Here is a 22924-nt window from a genome sequence, read left to right as displayed (position 1 = left end):
AAAATTAGAATTTTTTTGGTATTATAAATAATTTAATAGAAATTTTAAAATAACTTATTTTTAGAGTTCAACTTCATTATTCTAATTAGAAATTGTTATTATTGAATATTGGAAAAATTCTAATAACAATATAACTGCAAACACAAGTTTACTAATAATATAAAACTTTCAACGCCAAAATTTATAAAAGTAGTTTGAAACATTTCCGGAATAATTAAAGCATTCCATACTTTACATTCGTACGGTATGAATCTCGATCTTAATATTATGCAACCAGTATTACATTCAAAATTGAATTTTTTGAAAAAGAATATCTAGATTTCTATCTAAATAAATTTGTTATTGGTAACGCAATTTTGTGAAAATTACCACCGCCGTTTCAAAAACATTAATTTATGTAGTTACAATATGCCTGTAATAATAAGCTTTCAGGGGTATTGCGCAATTTCAGGAGTACAGTGGACCATTTCAAATATGATAACTCGTATGAACAATACAGTTTACTCGTATATTTGACTACTTGTACGAGGAAAAAACCCGTTGAACCGAACAATAACTATAAAAGTTCGGTTAAAAAGTGGTTTGATCATACTGAATAAGGTTTGATTATATTTTACTTTCCTTTCGGCTGTCGAATCACTTTGTATTCGGAGTGATAGCTAAAAGATTCATAAAACGTGGCCGTTATTTTCAGTCATTGATACCTGCTAGGTGAGTACTAGGTATTTTATTGATTCATATTACAGGAATCTTGCTCTTGAATAGAAGTTGCCGATATTAAATACATTCCAACTCCTAATTTTTATAAATTCCCAACAAACTAATGTCTACATTGAATTACACATACTATTTTTTCAGTAAGCTATTGTGAGATCTGAAAAACTAGGATTTTTGTAAAATTCCATTCAATTATATCTAAAAAGAACCGGCAACCATTATTAAATTGAGGCCATTTATAGGTACTTCACTTTGAACCTTTGTTATAAGATGTTCTAGAAAAGATATATTAATATTTGTGTACTTAATAATACAGTTAATTTGGTAAAAAAGATTTTTTTTACTTAAAAGTCGAGTTGATTTGGATAAAAAATTTTAAATATGTTAAGAATAAAAATGCAATTTTTTCCATTTCAAAACCGGATTAAAGTAGGATAAATTGACCAAAGTAACGAATTATGTTGGTAATAATTTCATTTTGTGAATATTTAATATTATTCTAGATTTTTCATGTAGTAATACAAGTGTTCTAACAAGAGGAATTTGTTGAAAAGTATTGAATATATAGGAAATCCAAAATCATATACTATCTGATGTATTTTTTAACATGACTTAGAGAATTGTATTTTATGAATTTCTTTTTGGAAAACACTTCTAAATTTTTTCCATCAACTATGTATTTTTGTAGTAATTATTATATACCTGTCTATATAAATGACAAGCATTTTTTTAGAGAAGACCTTGAAACTTATCTTACTAACAATAAATTGCCTACTTTTATGAGTAATGCAATGAAAGTTTATTTAACCAATTTGTAAATATTTTCAATTTGAATTAACTCAGTTGGTGTTCTGTTTAAAAATACAATAGGATTTTATAAAGAAATTCCAATAGACAACTATTTGAAAATATAGCATATTTTAAGTTTTGTTAATTAATATCATTTTTTAATAATCAATATTGTACTGAATATTCAAAAACGCTAAATCAAATTCTAAAATACACATCTGTATGAGGAATAAGAAGCTGATTATATTCCTGATGCATCTTTTGAGTTATACAGAAATGTAACTTCTTGTTGTAACTATACCAAAAATGGTCTTGTTGTACTTTTAGCACAATTTTCTTTTTAGTAAAGAACTGATACATATACCTCTTTGAAGAAATCAAAAATTTTAAACTTGCTATTTGTTAAAAAAATTCATAATGTTTGGAAATACATCTAGGATAAGTTTACTTTTTGATAATAGTAACAAGATAATATGTTGAAATAGTATTTGTATCAAATTTATTATCCTACAATTGAAGTAGTGTGAAATTGTCATTTCTTAACTTTATTTTCTAAACCAAAGGAGATTCAGAAAGAAGTATTGGATTTTGATCTTCCAGGAAACAATACAACGGAAAATAAACAATAGATCTCATATTGTATATTACAAATTTGGAAAAGTGAAAGGTGCCATTTAGTAACTAATAGAAGATGTGAAATGGATACGAAATTCTTAGAAAATTATTTTATGGAAAACAACAATGGTTTTATTTTAATTTTAAAAATGCAAAAATTGAGAATACTGAGGGTTGCTTAAAATTTTAGTACAGGTTGTTTGTTAATGTCCAAAGTTACCCAAGTACATTCAATACAAGCAAAATAAACTCTTCTTTTCAAGCAAATAGTCATAAGGAATACTGTACCAAATAACAATGGTTTGTTTGTAATATTTAATTTAGAATATTCATGTGAATTAATTTAAACTGTTTCATGATCTATTCAGTGGAATTCCTTATATGTAAGAAATTACATTATATTAGTTGTCATTTGAAATTATACAATTATTTATAAATACCAGCTTTTGAGCTACATGTTTTCATAATAATTAATGAATCAACCCACTGCTGAATGAAGATATCATTTAGATAATTCCAATCTAACAAAGTTTGACAATCTCATTCGTTCAGTGACATTGAAGTCTCTTTGTATTTTCTTATATCTTAGCATTCAAAATAGATCTTTTGCGGCCCATATTTCATAGCTACTCTTAGCAAGGTGCTCAGCCTGGTTCCATTTCAACATTCACAGTAACTTTCTGATTCGTGTGTTTTTCTGTAGATATCACTTAGAGTGAATATTAACGCGCATCTCCCCATTGTTTTCAAAGTTGTTTTGAGTTTTTGTATAGTTTTGCTTATTAATATTTGAATAGTAGAAGTACTGTGCAAGAGATCAATAACTTGCTTTTAAATTGAGGATACTCATGTAGATAATAAGGATTAATATATTAAACAGCACATCAGGCCTTATAGGCCCATGGCTTGAAGTATCTCTACTGCTTTTCTCAAATTCCTTTTGGTCACGGCTGCATTGCTCCAGTTCGTCATCTTCTACCAGGACTCCCTCTTCTTCTTTTTGCGCATTCTCCATTTGTTAAGGTTCGATTTTCACCCATTCTATTCTATATGGGGAGTAAACATTATCTTTCATTTCGAGGCATTCAAACTCTTTTACTCTATCGAACCGGAACTCCTTGTTTTGCTCTGTTGTTTGTCTTTTCAAATAGTAAAAACATTTTCTTCAGCTCCTGTTTTGTTCTGTTATGAGTAGATCGGCATTGTTGATTTAATTAATTTAAATGGTTTCCTGATCTATTTCATATCATTTGTTAAATATACCATATTAGTCATAGTAATGAAAAAACTTGAAGCTCATAAAGAAACCATTTAAATGTCTAAAAATCTAGGGATAGTTGCCCAAGTAGAAACTATTATTTGATAGGTAGTTATAGGTAGTTGAAGTTACAGACGAGGATAAGAGAAGGCTAGTAGAGATAAAACATCAGAAGATTGTTTTCTTGCGTCTTCCTGTAAGGTCCTTAAGGAGAGACATAGATTTAGGATATAGTTTTTTGATGATTTTCACGAATATTTTATAGTATAAATATTGAATATTATTGATTGAAATTTTGAGAATATCTTATGCGTATACACTGGCGAGCAAAAAATTGATGTCACCTTAAAATTTTCACGTTCTTTGAAATTTTACGTTTTCAGATAGTATTCGCAACCTGTACATCATTGCATGTGCTTTTGTAAGCTGAATGTGATACTCTATACTAAAGAAAAATGCATTTTTTCCTTGGATTTAAAGATTTATTCTGAAAAAGCAACAAATTAACATTTTGGGCGAAATTCAACATTTTGTTGTTAGGGAAGATATGGAGAGAACAAAATAAAAAAAACTTGACACTAATAACGTGTATTCCCTCCTCTTGCATCGATGACTGCTTGAAGTCGGCGCGGCATACTTTGAATTAAGTTGCGGATCACATTCTGGTCGATGTTATCCCATTCCTGCAACAGCAATCTTCTCATCTCCTGGGCAGTAATTGGTGCTTGTGTGTGTATGCGGATCAGTCATCCCAACTCGTCCCAGACATGTTGTATGGGATTCATGTCTAGGCTGCGGGCTCTCCAGTCAAACCACCTAATTTCTACCTCATCCAGGTACTCCTTGACAATTCTAGCTGTATGTGGTCTCGTATTATCGCGCATAAAAATGCGACGTTCCCCCATAGTCACCATGAAAGGCATAATATGGCCTTCTAGAACCTCCGCAATGTACCTGTGAGAGGTTAGGGAGCCATTTTCTATGAAGACCAACTCTGTACGAGCTTGTGCAGTGATACCCGCCCAAACCATAACTGATCCACCGCCAAATGGAAGACGCTCGTCCATGCAAACTTCAGCATATCTTTCCCCAGATCTTCTCCACACTCGTCGACGTCCATCTGACCCAGTGAAGCAAAAACGCGAGTCATCTGAGAACAATACCCAGCCATTCTTATGCATGACAGTCCAGCAGCATGAAGTCTTCTTCTAACGGTCCATTCACTAACGTTGACATTTTTCACTTCTTCCAACTGATTTCGCAGTGAAACCGCAGTAGCTGTCCTATTCTGCAAACTTGTGGACACCAAAAAAACTGTCATTTCGTTGAGTGGTAACTCTTTTTCGCCCAGACCCCGTTCTTCTAGTGATCAGGCCAGTCTCCAGAAAGCACTGGTACACCTTTTACACACCACAAAGACTAGCACCAACAATTCTTGCACGTTGCACCCGATCATCTTGTAACAACGCAACAATTCTTGCCACAACAATCGGATCTAAAGGCATTACGGGCCTGTTAAATCACTACACTTTGCAATCGTTAGGTTTTATACAAACAGAAGAATTCGATTCAATTTCTAGAATACTAGAATAGATAAATTCGAAGTGACTACTGTACCAAAATACGCGAACAAAGGAATATTCAAAATGTTTGATGAAAATCGTAACAAACCGAATGGAATGTTACTAAGAAAATAATTTTAAATCAGAAGAGACCTAAAATCAAGAACATTTAGAAGCATAAACATATTTGTATTTTTGTAGATTAGGTTGTAGTAACCACATTTCTATTTATTCTACCGGCAATTTCTGAGAAGATACACAAAGACCAACAATCGAGCTCTCTCAAATCAGCCTTCAATAATTTGCATTTCTTTTCATTCTATGTATACTAAACACTTGTGGCTTCTTATCTGGCAACGTTTATAACCACTAAATTCTGTTTTATGGTATCGAAAAGGGGCGGTACTTACGGTAAAAAAAATTGGTTAAACCTGTATTCGAAATATTTTCAAAATTGAATAATATTCACTGGTTGAGTTTCCACGTCAGTATGTATTTAATAAAGAAGGTAAAGTTAAGGACATTTTCAAATTAACCTGGTTCACTGAACTAGACCCTCAATTTATTTATTTTGGCATGAAATTCAATTGAACAGAAAATATTTTTTCATAAATCAATCATATTTAGCATTTTATGTCATTTTGCGGTTTTATTGCAATAACGAATGACCTTACACAATATAAAATAATTAATTCTTTCAATGTTTTCTATTAAACGATTGTTTTATTATAATTTTGATCATTTTTTTCACATTTTTATGATTATTACAGTCGAAATATGTTAAATTTCAGCCTACGAACTATTTGATAGTAACTAGACTACGCAAAATTGAAAAAACTTTGATTAGTCTTGCACTTATCTCATTAGGACTCCATGACATAGAGAAAAAAACGGTAAAAATTATGAATATCCACAATCCTGCACATTTACATGAAGACCGCTTGACATGGTGCAAGAAAACAAGCAAGAATTTGCTTGCAATTCCATAATATTGCGTAGATGAATATTGCACGTCACTTGACATTATTCAAGTCTCTTGCCATTGCATTATGGCTGCCACTAACAAAAATTCCATTAGTAAAAGTAAACAAATTCCTCACCTCAATTTTTGTTTAATATTTTGTGACCGGTTTAAAAATGATAACAAAACTAAGTAATTAAATAACGAAGTGAAAAAGTGGTCAGTGGATCACTGTCAATAATTATATCTGCTGCTTTCTTGCTTTTAAAGCCTGATAGCCAGGTTGGTTGTTAAGTCAAAAGTAAATAAACTTCTCTCTAGGATTGCAGTTTGCACGGAATGAAAATGACACCAAATCGATAATGTTGCAAGTGGAAGAACTTGCATGAAACAATCAGCTGAACTTTATCTGAGCATGCTTTTTATCAAGAAATATTGCGTCTTGCTCTGCATTCCACGTTGTATTGCATCATGTCAAGCTACCTTTAGTAAGATTCTTGTCTACATTATGGTGGGTAATGGTCAAAGTAACCCTTCTGTGTGGTCGACGAAGTGCTAACTCTTCAGCATTTAGAGTAAAATAAATGACAACAAAAATCTTCTTCACAATAGTTTAAGAAAATTTCACAAAATTTTGGGGCTTCGATTGCAAAACTAACTATATGCGCCAGCGCTCAAACGTAAAGTTATTGGAGTTTTTTGACGTTATAAAAATACTTTCATCAACAAGTTTTTGTTAATATACTATTTATTGAGTACCATTCGAAGTAGTTAAAGAAAATTTGACAAAATTTCACGGATTCGATGTCAAAAGCAGCGATGCGTTTTTGGCCTTATAAAAAATACTTACAATCATTTGTTAATAGGTTCCTTATTGAGGGTCCTTTGCAATATTTAAAAAAATTAACAAAAATTAGTATTTCAAACAAACTAACGATGCGAATCAGCGCTCAAACGTAAACTTAATGAATTTTTTGGCGTTATAAAAAATACTTTCATCACAATTTTTTGATTAATTGTTTTTTAATTAGGTGAACCTTGTAATAGTTAAATATATTTCTTATTTTTTGTGTGTTCGATTCAGAATCGTGAAATATGTACAAAAATACTTGTTTCAAAATGTTTAACCACTTAATTTTCAAATTATAAGCTTGTCGTTATATGTCTCTTCTATTAACATTTATTTGAAAAGTTCAGTTTAATGAAAAAATATTCGTGATAGAAATCCGCGGGTATCAATATTTCAAGCTTTTTATTGTCTAGATATTATCATTTCGTCACACTTTGAAATTGACACGAATTATTCCAATTTTGTAAGTGATCGCATGATACAAAAGGTGTTATTTTAAACTATTTACCTATCACATCTCAATAATAATTACCTAATGATGATTAGAAGAGCAATGCTTTTGTTTTATTACCGGAAAGTGCTGAACAAGGACATACATTAATTATGCAAATTCCGTGTTATATAATGAATAGTACGTGAAGTATGTGGTTATTATTATTTCTTTTGTGTTCGAACGAATATAAAGTCTATATCATGCATGTTTCTATTGCCTTATCGATTTTCGAGTGATTGACATTGATGCTGTTAAATCGTTAAGGCAAAGGGCTACTTAGGTAGCGTTTTTTGTTTCCTTACAATAGGCTAAGCTCAGTGTATTTTTTGCAAATTTCTAGAGAAAGGATTTTGTTTGGAATATGTAAATCCAAGTGGTTGTCAGGCGTCAGCCGCAATCTGGATAAACACGTTTTATTGAATTTCTCGCGAATCGCGCATCGTATAACAGAATTAGTGGAAATCATTTTTATAGATAATAATTTTCATCATATTTTTTATTTAGTTAGGTTTAGGTTTTTAACTTTTCACTTTTTAACTATATACTTAGCAAAAAAAATTGTAAAATGTTTTAAGCGCTATAATCAAAAACTTAAGCGTTATACAAAAATTAGTTTCAAATAAAAAAGATGGCAAAAATTATGATCTATAAAAATGATTTCCAATAATTTTGTCGTACGATGCGCGATTCACGAGATATTCGATAAAATGTGTTTTCCAAGATGGCGGCTGACCCCCCTTAATGTCCTCTTGGATTTACATTCAGTGGATACATATTCCAAAAAAATGCGTTCTCTAAAACTTATTGTAAACTTCCTTTTTTTTTTTTATTTTTACCGCATTTTTTGCTTCTCTTAGTAAGAAAGAACGACTATATCTTTACTAGGATCTGAAGGATCTATCATAAACCATTCCTGGATCGAAAGGTATAGATTTCACATTTTTAACTCGGCTTTTTCATCGTGACTTCAAAGTTAGAGTGGGAATTGACGAATGAAAAAGTTGATGTGGGAAACATCGAAAAAAATTATTTTTAATGCCGTTATAACTGCCAAATTGAGACTGAGTGTCGTACAAATAATATAGACTGCTTGCGGGTTAATTTATATATATTATTCTACATTTTCTATAAAACTGTGACCTTACTTATGCGACCCATTATCGTGTTCTTGATTATATATATCCTGTAAATCGATATCGGAAGTTGATAAAAAAATTGTTCGTTTGATTCAATTCAACTTCGTATAAATATAAACAAGAACGAAAACAATTCGGAAAGTGGAGAAACCATCTTTAAATAAAGGTGTGTATGTCTAAGAAGAACTATTGAAGAATAAGAAGTGGAACTAGAATAAAAAAGGTGAAAACAAAGGCAAAAAAGAATTAGAAAAAAAAATATAATAAAAAAAGCAACAAAGTAAAGAATGATATTGAAAGGAAAATGTCACTAAACAATCATAATATTGTACAATCAACTATAATTACTAAAACGTATGAAACATTTACAAGCGATATGATTATAGACGACTCGGTATTTTCGCAAAATTCCGGGAGTTACGCGCATGCGTTGTCGAAGTTGTCGAACCTAACTGCTTATGAAGTTCTACTGGTTATGTATTTTTCTAACCTAACCATCTCTAAATGCAACAATGAAGGCATCCAAAAGACTAAAGAATGTAGTTGCATTCATTCAACACTTCACATCGAAAGATGTTAAAAATTCAGCTCATGCTAAACAGTGTGGCAGTGCAAAACACTGACTTAAAGGGTTACTGTAACTCCCGGAAATTTGTGAAAATACCGAGACGTTGATTACAGCACAGCAGAGTAACAAACCAACGAAACACTAGCCAGGCGTAAAACATTCGACTGGCCTTCTGGCTGATTCCATTGCAAATACAATGAAAAAAAAAAAATAAGTCTAGGCTTAAAACTTATAGAGTTGACATAATTCTAGAGCAACATGGTGAGATTGCTACCATTTTCACCATTAGAATGGCAAAGACGTTGCCTACATGCTCATAAATGTGAAAAAGATTTTCTTGAATTGGAACCAGCCAGAGGCCGCTAGTGCATAAGCGGTGCAGAGCTCTCAAAAAAATTAAGAACTAAAAAAATGATAAATACAAAATTAAAATAACATGGAATAAATCAATATTTTCCATTATCTATTCAATAAAAAAATTTTATTGCTTCGCAGTCGCCTTGTGATTCCTTGATAAAAGAAATTTCTTCGTTCAGTAAAGTCGACCAGTTGATTAATCCGCTTAGCTAAAGCAGTAAAATAAAGTAAAGACATCAGTGCTTGATAATTCACATTTTTCTTGTGTGACAACCATTCTAACAATCGCATCATTTCAGCTCGGAAGCTGATAAAATCAAATGAAATTTGACAAAAACGATAAAACTTCTGAAAGGTTAGATTTTTTGGAAACATTTCAAATACCTAAATTTTTTTACCATGAGCCGCCACCGGAACCAGCTAGAGATGTAGCAATAGATTAGATTATTATTATCTGAAGATAACATTTCTGATGATGATAAATTTAGTGGTAGTAGTAAGGTTGCTAAGAGTGAAAACAGTGCACTCGATAATAATGCCCCAAGTTATGTTAAACAGTTTAAACTTTTTTGTTTCATAGACCTCCAGCTACAATTCTACCAATGTCCAAATCTCGAAAAAACGTGAAGATTAGATCTATGGAATCTTGCGTTGTGACTAAGTTCCAACGACAAATTAACAGTTTTTGACAAAACAAGATTAGGCTTGATTGCTGGTTAGGGTTAATTATTTGATAATAAAATCAACTAATTGATAATGGCAGGAGACGTCAAGCCAACATTTTAGTTCTTCACTATGGAAATCAAATAAATTTTCATGGACCCCCGCTGACGATTTTTTATCATACCCAATGTAGACTCCGTCGAGTCTTCCGTGGGCCCCTGGTAGTCCGCCTGCACCACTTTGGGAATCGGGGGTTTAAAGAAACATTTTTCATCTAACGAAGGACAAAGTTTTTGTTTCTTCTCAATGGTTATAACTTGGTGAGGATGTTTAACTGCTCTCTATAGATCAGTATCTTCTACGAGCCCCGTCCCCTTTCAGTTGGCCCACTTAGAAAAATTCGAAATTATTAAACTTTATTTTAAAATGCTAAAAAGTAGCTGATAGTAAAATGTTTTAAATCTTTAGTTTTACGTTTAAAATAGGTTTTGGATGAATATTGTCAAATATTTTGAATGATATTTAATATGATTGAAATAGATAGGTCTTGTTGATAATAATTTTTTATGCATATACAAAGGTTCATTGTTTCCAAAATTGTGCTCAAAGTTTCATTAGGTCTAAAATACGCAAATAATAAAGTAGGCTGTGTAAGTCATATTTTCACGAAATGCTTTTTTTAAGTGACATAGATTTAAAATGGACAGAGGAAAAGTTATTGATGAAAAAATTCGATTAATCATAATAAACTTATTCAAAAATGGGAAAAAGAACTCGGAAATCGCGAAAGTTGTAAACATGTCAAAATACAGTGTTCGAAATATAGTTCGCTTGTATAAAGCAAATGGTTCGGTTGTCCCTAAACGCCGGTACGTAAGAAAATCGAAATTGTCAAAGATAAACGAGCGTTAAAAATAACTAACTATGGTCAACAAAGTTTACTTTGGAGTAATACAGTGGGTAAGCGGGTTTCAAGATCCACATGTCACAGAGTGGCTCAAAAATTAGGATTTCGGACATGCAAGGTGAATTTTGTAACACCTTAGTTTAATGCATATTTTTCTAAAATGAAATTTTCTTTACATAGGCCAAGGAAAAGCCATTATTGACTCAAATCCAAAAGAAAAATTGACTTAAATTGGCCAAAGAGCATAAAAATTGGAATTTTGAACAGTGGAGCTGTATACATTGGAGTGATGAGTCTCATTTTGAAGTTTGCATGGGTGACTATCGAAGTAGAGTTATTCGACAAAAAAAAGAATCTTCATCCAGATTGTTTGAAGCGGAAAGTAAAATTTCCGGCATCTGTGATGGTGTGGGGCTCGATATCTGCAAGAGGGGTGGGAAAACTGCATTTCATAAACGGAATTGTCAATACTGAAAAGTACTTGGATATTTTAGAAGAATCATTGTTGCCAACAAGAGAAGTAGCTTTAACCGCTGGGAAAGCCTTTATTTTTCAGCAAGATGGAGCAGCATGCCATAACTCAAAAATGGTTATCAGACAACAATATTTAGAGTGGGTTTCAAGTAGTCCAGATTTATCACCAATAGAAACACTTTGGCATGAAATGAAAAAGCAGTTGCGTGCAAATCCAACTAGAACTGTCATGGAATTAAAAGAAAGACTACAAGAAATTTGGGATGATTTTACTCACGAATACTGCCAGAATTTAATAAACACCATGCCTCAAAGAATTACGGCTGTTATTAAAAATAAAAGGGGATGTTACTCAATGGTATCTTTTAAAAGTATGTTTAGTAGTTAAGCTTTTCTGATTACATTTGGTTTTTGTTTTATTTTTTGGTTTGTAATTATAACATATGTTGTAACTCCTGTAAAAGTATCTGAAATGTTTATAGAAAATATAAAGTGCTCAAAACGAAACAATTTGCCGGTTTTTAATAGCTGAAAAAGCAATAATTAGTAATTTTTTTCAATTGGGCCAACTGAAATGGGACGGGGCTCGCATATAGACAAAAATTTTTAACATCCTTGTGCTTCAATAGGAAATTTAGACTCCTATATTTCAACCAGTTATCGAGCAATGAAATGTATTTTATAGTGAGAAAAAAAGATATATTTATCTATCTTATTTATTTTATATTGAAAAGATTAGACTTAGTAAAAGTGTACTACTATCGCATTTACTTATCATCCGCTCCATATTTTTTATTTCCGTAGTAAATACAAATTGTACATAACTGAATAACACATTAACAAAAATATATTTTTTTTAGATAAAACATGCCTGTTCCAGCACTTCAAAAACCCGCTCCCGTCTTCAAGGGAACTGCAGTCGTTAATGGAATGTTCAGAGATATTTCTTTGGATGATTACAAAGGACAATATGTGATCTTGTTCTTCTATCCATTAGATTTCACTTTCGTCTGTCCAACTGAAATTATTGCTTTTTCTGATCGTGTCGATGAATTCAAAAAAATCAAAACAGGTAACTAAAATAAATTAAAAGTATGTAGTACTTAACTGTGGATGTTTCAAGTTAATGGACGTACCGGATGTTTATAAATTGATGAGAGAAAATGCAGGAGGTAATTAACCTCTTCGCATAAAACGTGTTCAAACAATATTATAGAGAACGGCGTTTTCGATGTTAATTCTCTAAAATTATCTCCCTGAACTACTTGAGGATATTCCTTTCAGTATTAAACGGAACATGCAGTTCCTGCACAATTTTGATTTAACACATTTTAGTGGGACCTGTTTCATTGATTTCCATAAGAGCTTTGATAAAGTCCAACACGAGAAACTTATAGACAATTTAACAATTAACTTAGATCCAAGCGATATACGATTGATCAAAAATATCTATTCCAATCAAACGGCAGAATTGCGTGTTGAGGACATGGAGACACATGAAATCAAAGTTCAAAAGGGAGTTCGCCAAAGCTGAGTTCTTTCTCCGCAACTATTTAATCTATATTCTCAGTTTGTATTTCAAAAAGTGCTGGAGGAGAGACATGAGGAGGTAAACTAAATTCATGGTTATAAGTAAAAACCAAAATCTTAATATTAACCCTATTCTCACCCTGAATGGAAAATAGAATGGGTGCAAAAAACAAGTATCTAGGTTCAGTAATAAACGCTCAAATAGATCCAGACGAAGAAATCAAGATCAGAATTGAAATGGCTCGAAAGGCATTTGTCAAGTACTCCTCAATGTTCACAAACAGAAATCTAAATCTCCACGTCAGAATAGGGTTCATGGAATGTAATGTATGGTCAGTACTGCTGTACGGAGTGGAAACCTGGGCCTTGAAAGCTCAAATGATCAAAAAACTTGAGGCATTTGAGATGTGGCTCTATAGACGCATCTTGAAGATTCCCTGGACTGACAGAATCACCAACGACGAAGTACTAAGACGCATTGGTCGCAAAAAAAGCTGTTGACAATTATTAAGATAAGAAAAACATCTTACATAGGACATATCTTACGCAACGACCAATATCTACAGCTACAGAACATAATGCGGGGCAGAGGGAAAGAAAGGCATCGACAGGAAAAACAAATCCTGGCTCCGTAACATCAGAGAATGGACAAATCTCAACGTCAATGTACTTTCAGCACAAGACTTCAGAAATGGAGAGAAAAGGACAACTATTGCAAATGGTGCAAGGAAGAAGGGACAATCGAGCATATGTTCTGTTAGTGCCTTGCCTTCACGGAGAAACGACGTCAAATGCTGGAGGGCGACACAATAGATTGCCTCGAAAAAATAGTGGGTTGTAAATGCTTAAGAATAAGTTGTAAAAGGGAAAAATATAGGAAGGTGGTTAGCTACTTAACGTGGAAATGGAGAGTAACAGAATGGGCCTCAGGCCTCCAAGTGAACCACGACATATCTAAATCAAAGTTACCCATAGTAACTTAACACTGATAAAGACCGTAACAGGTCGAAACGTCAAAATTTTTATGTCTTCAAAAAAACTAATTTTAAATCATTAGAGACCTAAAATCAATTTCTGGTGTAAGGCTTTCCCCTTAATATCAAACATTTGAAATCTCAAGCAAAATTTGATACTAAATAAGGTAAAGGTTGCTAATTTCAGTCACTTACAGTATAACCGGAATGTTGAAAGTGACGAAATAGTTGAGCATGTTGTTTGATCATAAAAAAATCTTCAAATTACAATAGTAGCTTTCTTATCGTGAATTCATGTTTTTAATTTGATTAATTTTATTTTTTATATTGGTGTAAGAAGCAAAATGGCTGGATAACAATTATTTCTAATAAACATAATATGTATCTATTTTGTATCTTTCAAAGTAATCCTCCTTAGATCTGATATATTTATGACCTAGCTTTCTCTAATCCTTTTGATATCCTTTATGGGTATAGCCTCCAACACCAGCATCATCTTCTCAGCAATGAAAAAACGGTGTCCAATGATGAAATATATTTAGTTACTAGGTGTATTGAAAATTTCTGTTGAGATATTTAAATGGCACCACTAACTAAATCATAGGTTTGCTCTTGGTAGCTTCATGAAATGGACTAGTGCAGGCCAGTTCATGAGGGTATAGAATTAGTTCGATTGGATACAAAGAACGATATAGTGCAGAGAGCAATGGAGCATTTGTTGATTGTTGTATTTGAGGTTATTTGATGTGATTCAGGCCTTGTAGTATTAAAAATAATGGAAAACGATTTAGTACGTTTTGATATTTTATATTTGTCTGATAACGAAGATGTAGTGCCACCATTTTCAGAAATGTTATTTGAGGATAATAGTATGAAAAAAGATATAAATGTAGATTAGTTGATAAAATAGAAATATATATTAAAACCTCCCTTTTTTGCCTTATATTGATTACACTTATTGCACTGCACTGTCTGAACTGACTCTAGATCCCGTGCAAGCAGTACAGTGAACTGGGTGAACTAGTTCTCTTGCACTTCTGCTAAGAACAGCGACACTAGCACTGGTCCTGCTGCAAAGAACGCTTTAGTGTACACTTCCTGAACCAGTTCTGCTTCTAAGAACAAACCTCATATCGATAACCATCTTATATATACCAATTTCTCAATGGATCTATTAATTTCTCTCATTAATTAATTACGAAAAAAATTCAATGACTGCTAAAAGTCAACAGACCATCTTATATTGTTCTGCTGGTAGCTGTCTAGGCATCAAATTGAAAGATTATACTATACCCTTAGACCATATAGTTACAAGGACTGCTATTTTGACCAATAAAATGCCTAAACATCTAAAGGGCTAACGTCCAATGGATCTTTCTTATAAGTATATTCCCTTGACTGCTTTTAATTATTCTAAAAAAATTAAAAATTGTTTTCAATATGTTGTTTCATGGTTTTCGATTCTTTTACTAGAATTGAAAACGATTTTAATTCTTTTAGAAAAATCAAAAAGATTCGAGATCGATTATTTATTTCAAATAAATGAATTCGAATCTTTCTTTGGAAAATTGAATCTTGATTGAATCCTCATTTTTAAGAAATCGAATCGAAAATCGCCTCTGGCCCTAATAAACATTTTGCCATTTTCCTTTTGCTGGGGAGTATAGAAGTAACAGTCCATGGAACTGAGTGGCCTTAGACTACACTACAAAATAATTGTTCTTAGAACCTATTCAGATTATGAAGCTAGTGACGTTAATTAATAATTAAAACACAAGATGAAAACCGTAAGGTAAAGTTTTACACATTGAAAGTTAATGCAAGTACGTTAATAGCGAAAAGGATATTAGTAGAAAGATAGATATAGTAGATAATTAAAGATCTAAATTAAATTATATTATCCAGACGGAAATTTTTCAAACCTACCCTTTGAGAAGTTGGGAAATACCATTAAAAAGAATTGTAATAAAATTTAAAGGGTATTCTGTACTGGAAAAGCCTTTTAAACCAATAATAACAAATGCCTGTTTTTCTTCCAAAGGTGCATCGATTTATTTTGATACTTTTTCAACTACTCAGTATTTTAGTACTTTTTTCAGTTTGATAAGTTACCTTGCAAATCAATTTAAGATTTCTAGATTTTGCTACTCAACACCAACTTGCAGATCATTTGAATTTAATGAATTTTTTCAAAGGTCATTGATATTATTTATTATTAAACTGTTTGTAATAAAGGTATTTCCAAATATTTTATTTTAGAGGGAATATAATTATTGATTTTAATTAAATTTTTAGCTGTAATTGCTTGTTCCACCGACAGCCAGTTCTCTCACTTGGCATGGATCAATACTCCTAGAAAACAAGGTGGATTAGGAGAAATGTCCATTCCCTTATTAGCTGATAAATCTGGATCTATATCTAAAGCCTATGGAGTATTAGATGAGGAATCAGGAATTCCATTCAGAGGACTATTTATAATTGATGGAAAAGGTAATTGACTGCATACTTTACAAAAAATATAATTTACTAGCTGTTTTAATGTATCACTTGAACTAATAATACAGGTGTGTAACTATACCAATGTGGAGTTAGTAAATCATTTTGTCATTTCAGTTGTAAATAAGGAAAAAACTCACATAGTAGATTTTATTTCAAATAATGGATAATTACAAACATATTATTATGTTTCTTCTATCCCAAAGATTTTCCAAAAACTATTAATTTGAATACTCAGTTTTTGAACGCGCCCTCTGTTTGTATTAGAACCTCAAAACTCATCCTACATAATTGTTATTACCTCAGTTTTGTGCGTTAATTTTTCATGTTTATAGATTTTTAATTAGTTGTATTTGTTAATTATTATTGATGTTATTAGCGATTTACTTACCCACAGTATTTTACCACTAAATTTTGATAACAATAAGCTATTTTTATGTAAAAAGCCAAAACTACGAAAACCGTAAGCAACCATTCAATAACACTGCTAATAAGAGTTAAGAATAGACAATTCTGATTACTTTCCCTTCATTCAGACCATGAGTAGGTTAACCCCATGATAGTTTCCGATTACCCATTTTAAATGTGAAATTTAACTATCTATATATTATAAAAAGTTGAGTAAATAGGCCTAGATTCCAGTCAATATGATAATTTATTTTTTGCTATACAAAACGATTATATTATAATATTGAGCATTATCAATAAATTATTATTATTACAGACTTTAGTTAAAGTTGTTAATCAATCTGTGGCACCTTTTTTTAAATGAATAATTTGTATTTCTATTCTATTGTTATCATTTCTTGCAGTGATTTGACTTGACAATTAATGTAGAATTCAGAATAGAGGTAGAGAATAATAATTAATCTTTGTCTTTTTGTAAAAAATATTTTTGATCAATCTTTGTAAATTTTATGGCTATTGCATGTATAAGATTTTTGATGAATGGGTTTTAAACAACGTCTACATAAGAAACGTATCTGACAGTTTTTCTATTTCTCCAAAAAAAGTTCATTAACTACTCTGAAGAGTATTCTTCCCCCACACGTATTTGAATCGTATTGAAGTTTCTGGTGTATTTCTATTTTTGCATCAGGGAAAATTTAACTGGCGAGCAATCACTTTATATTGGATTTTCAGGTACTTTAGTTCACAAGTGAAATTTTCAATGTACTTCATGAACTCTATAATTAGCTTAGTTGTCACTGTACTCAGTTTTAGTTTTTAAACCAGTCATTATGTTGATCCATGTTCCAGTTTTTATCATTTTAATTTTATATCCTATGAAATAATAATTTTTCTCCTTGTTTCAGGTATTCTGAGACAAATAACAATCAACGATTTGCCTGTAGGAAGATCAGTAGATGAAACGCTTCGTCTAGTACAAGCTTTCCAATTTACCGATGAACATGGTGAAGTATGCCCAGCTGGATGGAAACCAGGATCCAAAACCATGAAACCAGACCCAACTGGAAGCAAGGAATACTTCACCAATGCAAATTAATTACATCAATTTATAATGATATGCAGTATAAGTATTATTACAAATGTTACTTTTTTTAAATAAATCTTATTTACCTTCACTTGGATTTTTTCTCAAATAAACCACTGAACCTGTCAATCTGAATGTTGTTGAACAACATATTCTGAAAACGGTTATTGAAAATATAGGAATAGCTAAAAATTTCAAACTTATCATCAAGATAAATATACAGATTATCTTCTACTGATAAGGAAATGGGGATTTAAATGAACAAAGTGAAAATATTTATATAAACCATTTTGAATCGTTCTAACTATTATATTGGAGCAAGTCATCAATATTCGATTTAATAATAATTATTCCTTGTTATTATAAACAAAATAATTTTAGAATTACAAAACTTCCTACATTCCATCACTATTCTAACTACAGGACAAACCTAGTGAAGACAAATGATCTACGACATGTGTCTATTGATATCAAAAATATTTTGTAATATTGTAATATTTTAGTAATAAATTCAATATTATTCACTTCTGTTGGATAGATAGCAAATTCGAAAAAACTCAATTGAAAAACTTGTATATTTTAAATACAAAATAAAAAACATCTTAATATAAATAATATCTATTTTTCTGTCACATATTGTAACTAACCACATACTGCCAGCTGCAATATAAATAAAAAAAGAGCCTTTTGTAGGTGTTCTCGGAAACATTTGTATAATCACTAAATTAATTAAAACAAATGGGGCAGTCAAAACACTATGATACAACATATGTTATTTCTTAAATTAAATATTAATTTTTTATTGATAAATAATAATGATTGAATATCATTATGAGGTACATTCAGAGGACAGATTAGAAACTTGTAAAAACCCAATATTTTATGAAAACATCTATATTTTAAGTACAGTACAAAAAACATCTTGATATGAATAATATATCTATCTTTGTGTAATATATGGTAATGTAGGCACCATACTACAAGCTACAACATAAAGAATGCCAAAAAATAAATTTAGCTTAGCAGTTTTTCTTGGAACACTGTGAATATCTTTGGATCTGAACTGCTTTTCAATTTTAAATGCATTAGGTAGTGTTACCAAAGGTAACATAAACCATTTTGAATATTTTAAAGAAACGACCACAAACATGATGTAAGGGGTAAACAACAAAAATGCATATAAAACATGAGAAGCAGTATGTCCTATTATAATTGCCAAAGTAACAATTCCCACTTTTCTATCAGATTCAGAGTCCCTTGTATTATTTCCATGTAAAATAGCCTCAGTGTTCAAAGCTAAAGGTATAGCATAATAAATAGTAGCCCATTCAACGTGACCTGTTTGTGACATAAAAGCAAACAAAACAGAAATAGGTCCAAATATTATTAAAATCAATACATCTCCTAAAGCTATGTATTTAAACCCAATGCCTCCAGTGTACAAAAAACTTGATGATAGTCCTCCAAAGTACACTAACGCCAAATGCTCCATTTTTGCTGGCGATAGATTTGCTAGAAGAATAAAGCCAACACATCCTGCAAAGTATAGCATGGCTCCAAATGACACAACCTCATCTTTCGATAATAAATGATCTACAAGAGTCCTGTCGTCTGATTTTCTATTGTCTATACCTTTGACATAGTCAAAATAAGTGTTCACTACATTTCCTGCACCATGTACTGATATTACAGTTAATACAGTTAATAGTAGAGTGATGTAATTGAAATCTGAAGATCCAGGATACTTGTAAGCTATAGTAGATCCTAAAAGTGTTGGTATTAAGCTTGCACTAAGAGACCATGGTCGAAGGGCTAACACATAACTTGATAGTTTCATTAATCCTCCAGATGTTGTTCTAACTGGTGCACCTTTAGAAACTGCCTGTCCATTATTTTGGATCACTTTTTCTTTAGTCGTAGATACTTCTGTCATAATTTCACACTAGTCGGTCAACTATTTTTCAGAAATACATACTTCAACATATTATAATTCTTATAAACTCAGTTTCTATAATCGTTCTCTTTTAATAACTGTCATCCATAATTATTTAATCACTTCCAATTAGCAATAGAATTTCTAAAATGTTTTACTTCTCTTGCACTTGCGTAAATAAGGCTTTTCTCTTTCTAACTTTAAAAAGTGTAGGCAATCATTCAAGATGTAATTTATAAAAAATATTAGGCAACCAAAAATACACAGTTATGCTGCGTAGAGGGCACACTTTTACAAAATGTTTTTAAGTGCATTTCTTACTTTTTTAAAGAAATTAATGACTATACATTCACGGATTCTTGGATTGATTTTGATTTTAGATCATTATTAGTACTATTACACTAATATAGTAAAAAGCCCTAGCGGTATCTCAATTTTGGGAATTCAAAATTTTGTCACAGCGTGGATGTTACCTTTAACTCGTTATTGATGAAACAGCAGTTAGATTTCTACCATTGGAAACTGGATCAACTCAATCTTACATAACTTTAATTTACCACCCATTGTGGAACTTTGTTTTTTACAGAATTTGAAATTTTTTAAAACTCTATTTTAACCCCAGTTTATTCTACTTTATTAGGAATTAATTGCATCAAATTTAAATAGATTTGTAGTAAATCTAATTGCTCCAAATTTGAAGGAAAATAATTTAATTGTTAAATAGTACTTATTAAATATTAAACTGAAGCTCGATATAGTGGAATAAGACAAAATTATTTATTTGTATGAACTGGAAATATATATTCTTTTTTAATTAACAGTGAATAAGAATTTGATATTTTATATGATAATTATATTTGGGTTGGAAATATTGACTGGGCAGATAAGGACATCCCTTCCACTTATTAGGGTTCTAGTATATGCCCAGGTGGTGATTGGTAGAGGAATTATTAATGGTTTATCTAGTATGATTGTCTATTTCTAAATCATTGAAAATGTCTCGTCGTTTTGAAATTATTTGGTTAATATTAAAGGCACTCATTTATGAGTAAACAATACAACATATTGTTATCGGTACAGCTTTAGGAATGCAACGTAGCTTAGCTTTGCCTTTTTAAGTTGGAGCAGATGTTGATAGCACAGATCCACCAGAAAAACTTATACAACTCGTGAAAAATTTGAGTGTATTGAAAGTGAGACAAAGCCTGACGAGGAAGTATTTAATGAGTCACAAGTTAGTTGTAGCTACTAGAAATTAGTCGTTAATGCATATGATAGGTCTAAAATCAGCAAAATTAGTTGAATCGCTACCACTGCTTTAAAACTTTTGTCTTTCACTATATTATGTTTTTTATGTTACTGGCGAGCATAAAATGATAGCCTTTATTAATGTTTGTTTTATAGTAGATCTAATAGTTTAGCGATTATTGAAAAAATTGTTTTCAAGACAAGAAGACACTAAATAATTTGAAATTAAATTTTATACATAAGTATAAAATAAATTATTATGATTAAATCAATAACACTTTTGTCTATATCCTTTACAGCTTTTATTTATACATAAATTCCATTTAAGCTCATTTTTTTAATTAATATACTTTTTTCATAAATTATGTAAGGAATATGGGCCATATCTGGGTCAATTCACATCAATTCAACCAAAAAATAATGATTTTTTCACCAAACACATTAGATTTTTTATAAAATGGATCATTAGCTTTTCAATTAATTTTATGCACTCTGTTGAGAATTGATATGTTCTTCCCGTTGAGGTGTGTACAGGCTCAACCAATGCAAGGATATGTGGAATTGACATCACATATATCATCTCGTTTTGACCAGTAAACTGAGTGGGATGGTTCTACCGGATGAAGAAATTTCACTGTTACGTCATCTTTTTTGACAACATTTGTTATTATTCAGAAGAACCAGAGATCATCGTATTTACAAGTAATGTGGCGATAGGGGTACAAATCTTCTTCTTTCACATTCAAAGTTAATCTTCTCCTTAAGTTGTATATTAAAGCTAAGATATTCATCAGTACTGATTCGCCTTGCTTCTAATGTCAAGAAGAGTCTAAGGATCTGAAGTTGTGAAAACCTCTTGTACCTGGACAGTATTCAGTTTTTCAAGCTGTCGAAGAATGTTTTCTGATGATTCTTTAGAAATGAAGTGAACATTTATTTTTGAAATGTTTGATTTACAAAAGTTGTAAAAGGTAGTTGTAGTCAGACACACACATACACACACCAACACCAAAGAAAGGTAAACACTATTACTTATAAACTGTTAACTCTAGGGACAATAGTAACAGACTAGATCATAACTGTCAAAGATACACTAACTGCCTAGAAAAACAGCCTGTCAAAACTCGAAAACCTCATGTTGCAGTTTGCCCAGAGTAGGAGGACAGATTATCTGTCTGTTTATTTATGTGGTCATTTCTATTAAAACATTATTGTTGACTTTCAACTTAGGTTTAGAAGTATGTTAAATTGAGACTTCTAAGTGAACATTTGTATTAAAGAACAAAATGTAAAAGCACTTTATTTCTCCTTATAAATAATGTGCTTTTTGTTAAATTGTTGACATTATTAATGTTTTTTAGAACAGTTTTTCATTTATAAAATATTTTTTCAAATATTAACAACCCCGCATTGCTCTTAATTAATATATTGTAACTTGCAATGGCCTTAATAAATTCTCTTTCGATATATTTAATTTTACGCTGAGCCATGTTTGCGTTTTTAAGATTTTAAAAAGTATAAAATATAATTTTTTTAAATATTTTTCATTCAATGTAGGGTTCTGTTATATATATATATATATATATATATATATATATATATATATATATATATATATATATATATATATATATATATATATAAATTCCTAATGCATATGTGTCAAATAATGAGAAATTTGTTTCTATTCTAATACAAGTTTTACTCTGCGCAATTCAAGGCTCGGAAATTGAGAAAAGACAAAATTTCAAAGTGTCCTAACTCAAAACATATGTAAGATAATAATTCAAAATTTGCTGGTGTTCATTCATCTCTACATATAGAACAAATCTGAGATGTTTGGTGGAATGGCCTGGTTGAATTGACATGGAATGATCCACCTATGCAATAGAAGAATA

The 22924-nt window shown here is 31.1% G+C and overlaps 2 protein-coding genes across 2 annotated transcripts; one reads left to right on the top strand and one right to left on the bottom strand.

The window, feature by feature from the left end:
- Positions 1-492: 492 nt before the first annotated feature.
- On the top strand, positions 493-17936 carry LOC130444499 (peroxiredoxin 1). The gene is made up of 4 exons (XM_056779645.1): positions 493-711; positions 12211-12422; positions 16150-16344; positions 17667-17936. The coding sequence occupies exons 2-4, from the start codon at positions 12218-12220 to the stop codon at positions 17855-17857; spliced, it is 591 nt and encodes a 196-aa protein (XP_056635623.1). The 5' UTR covers positions 493-711; positions 12211-12217; the 3' UTR covers positions 17858-17936.
- A 511-nt stretch (positions 17937-18447) lies between these two features.
- Positions 18448-19983, bottom strand: LOC130444495 (ubiA prenyltransferase domain-containing protein 1 homolog). The gene has a single exon (XM_056779642.1). The coding sequence runs from the start codon at positions 19776-19778 to the stop codon at positions 18786-18788; it is 993 nt and encodes a 330-aa protein (XP_056635620.1). The 5' UTR covers positions 19779-19983; the 3' UTR covers positions 18448-18785.
- Between the last annotated feature and the right edge of the window lie 2941 nt (positions 19984-22924).

Source organism: Diorhabda sublineata, chromosome 5 (genome assembly GCF_026230105.1).
Source record: "Diorhabda sublineata isolate icDioSubl1.1 chromosome 5, icDioSubl1.1, whole genome shotgun sequence".
Lineage (NCBI taxonomy): Eukaryota > Metazoa > Arthropoda > Insecta > Coleoptera > Chrysomelidae > Diorhabda > Diorhabda sublineata.
This window is presented reverse-complemented; position numbering and strand designations above follow the sequence as displayed.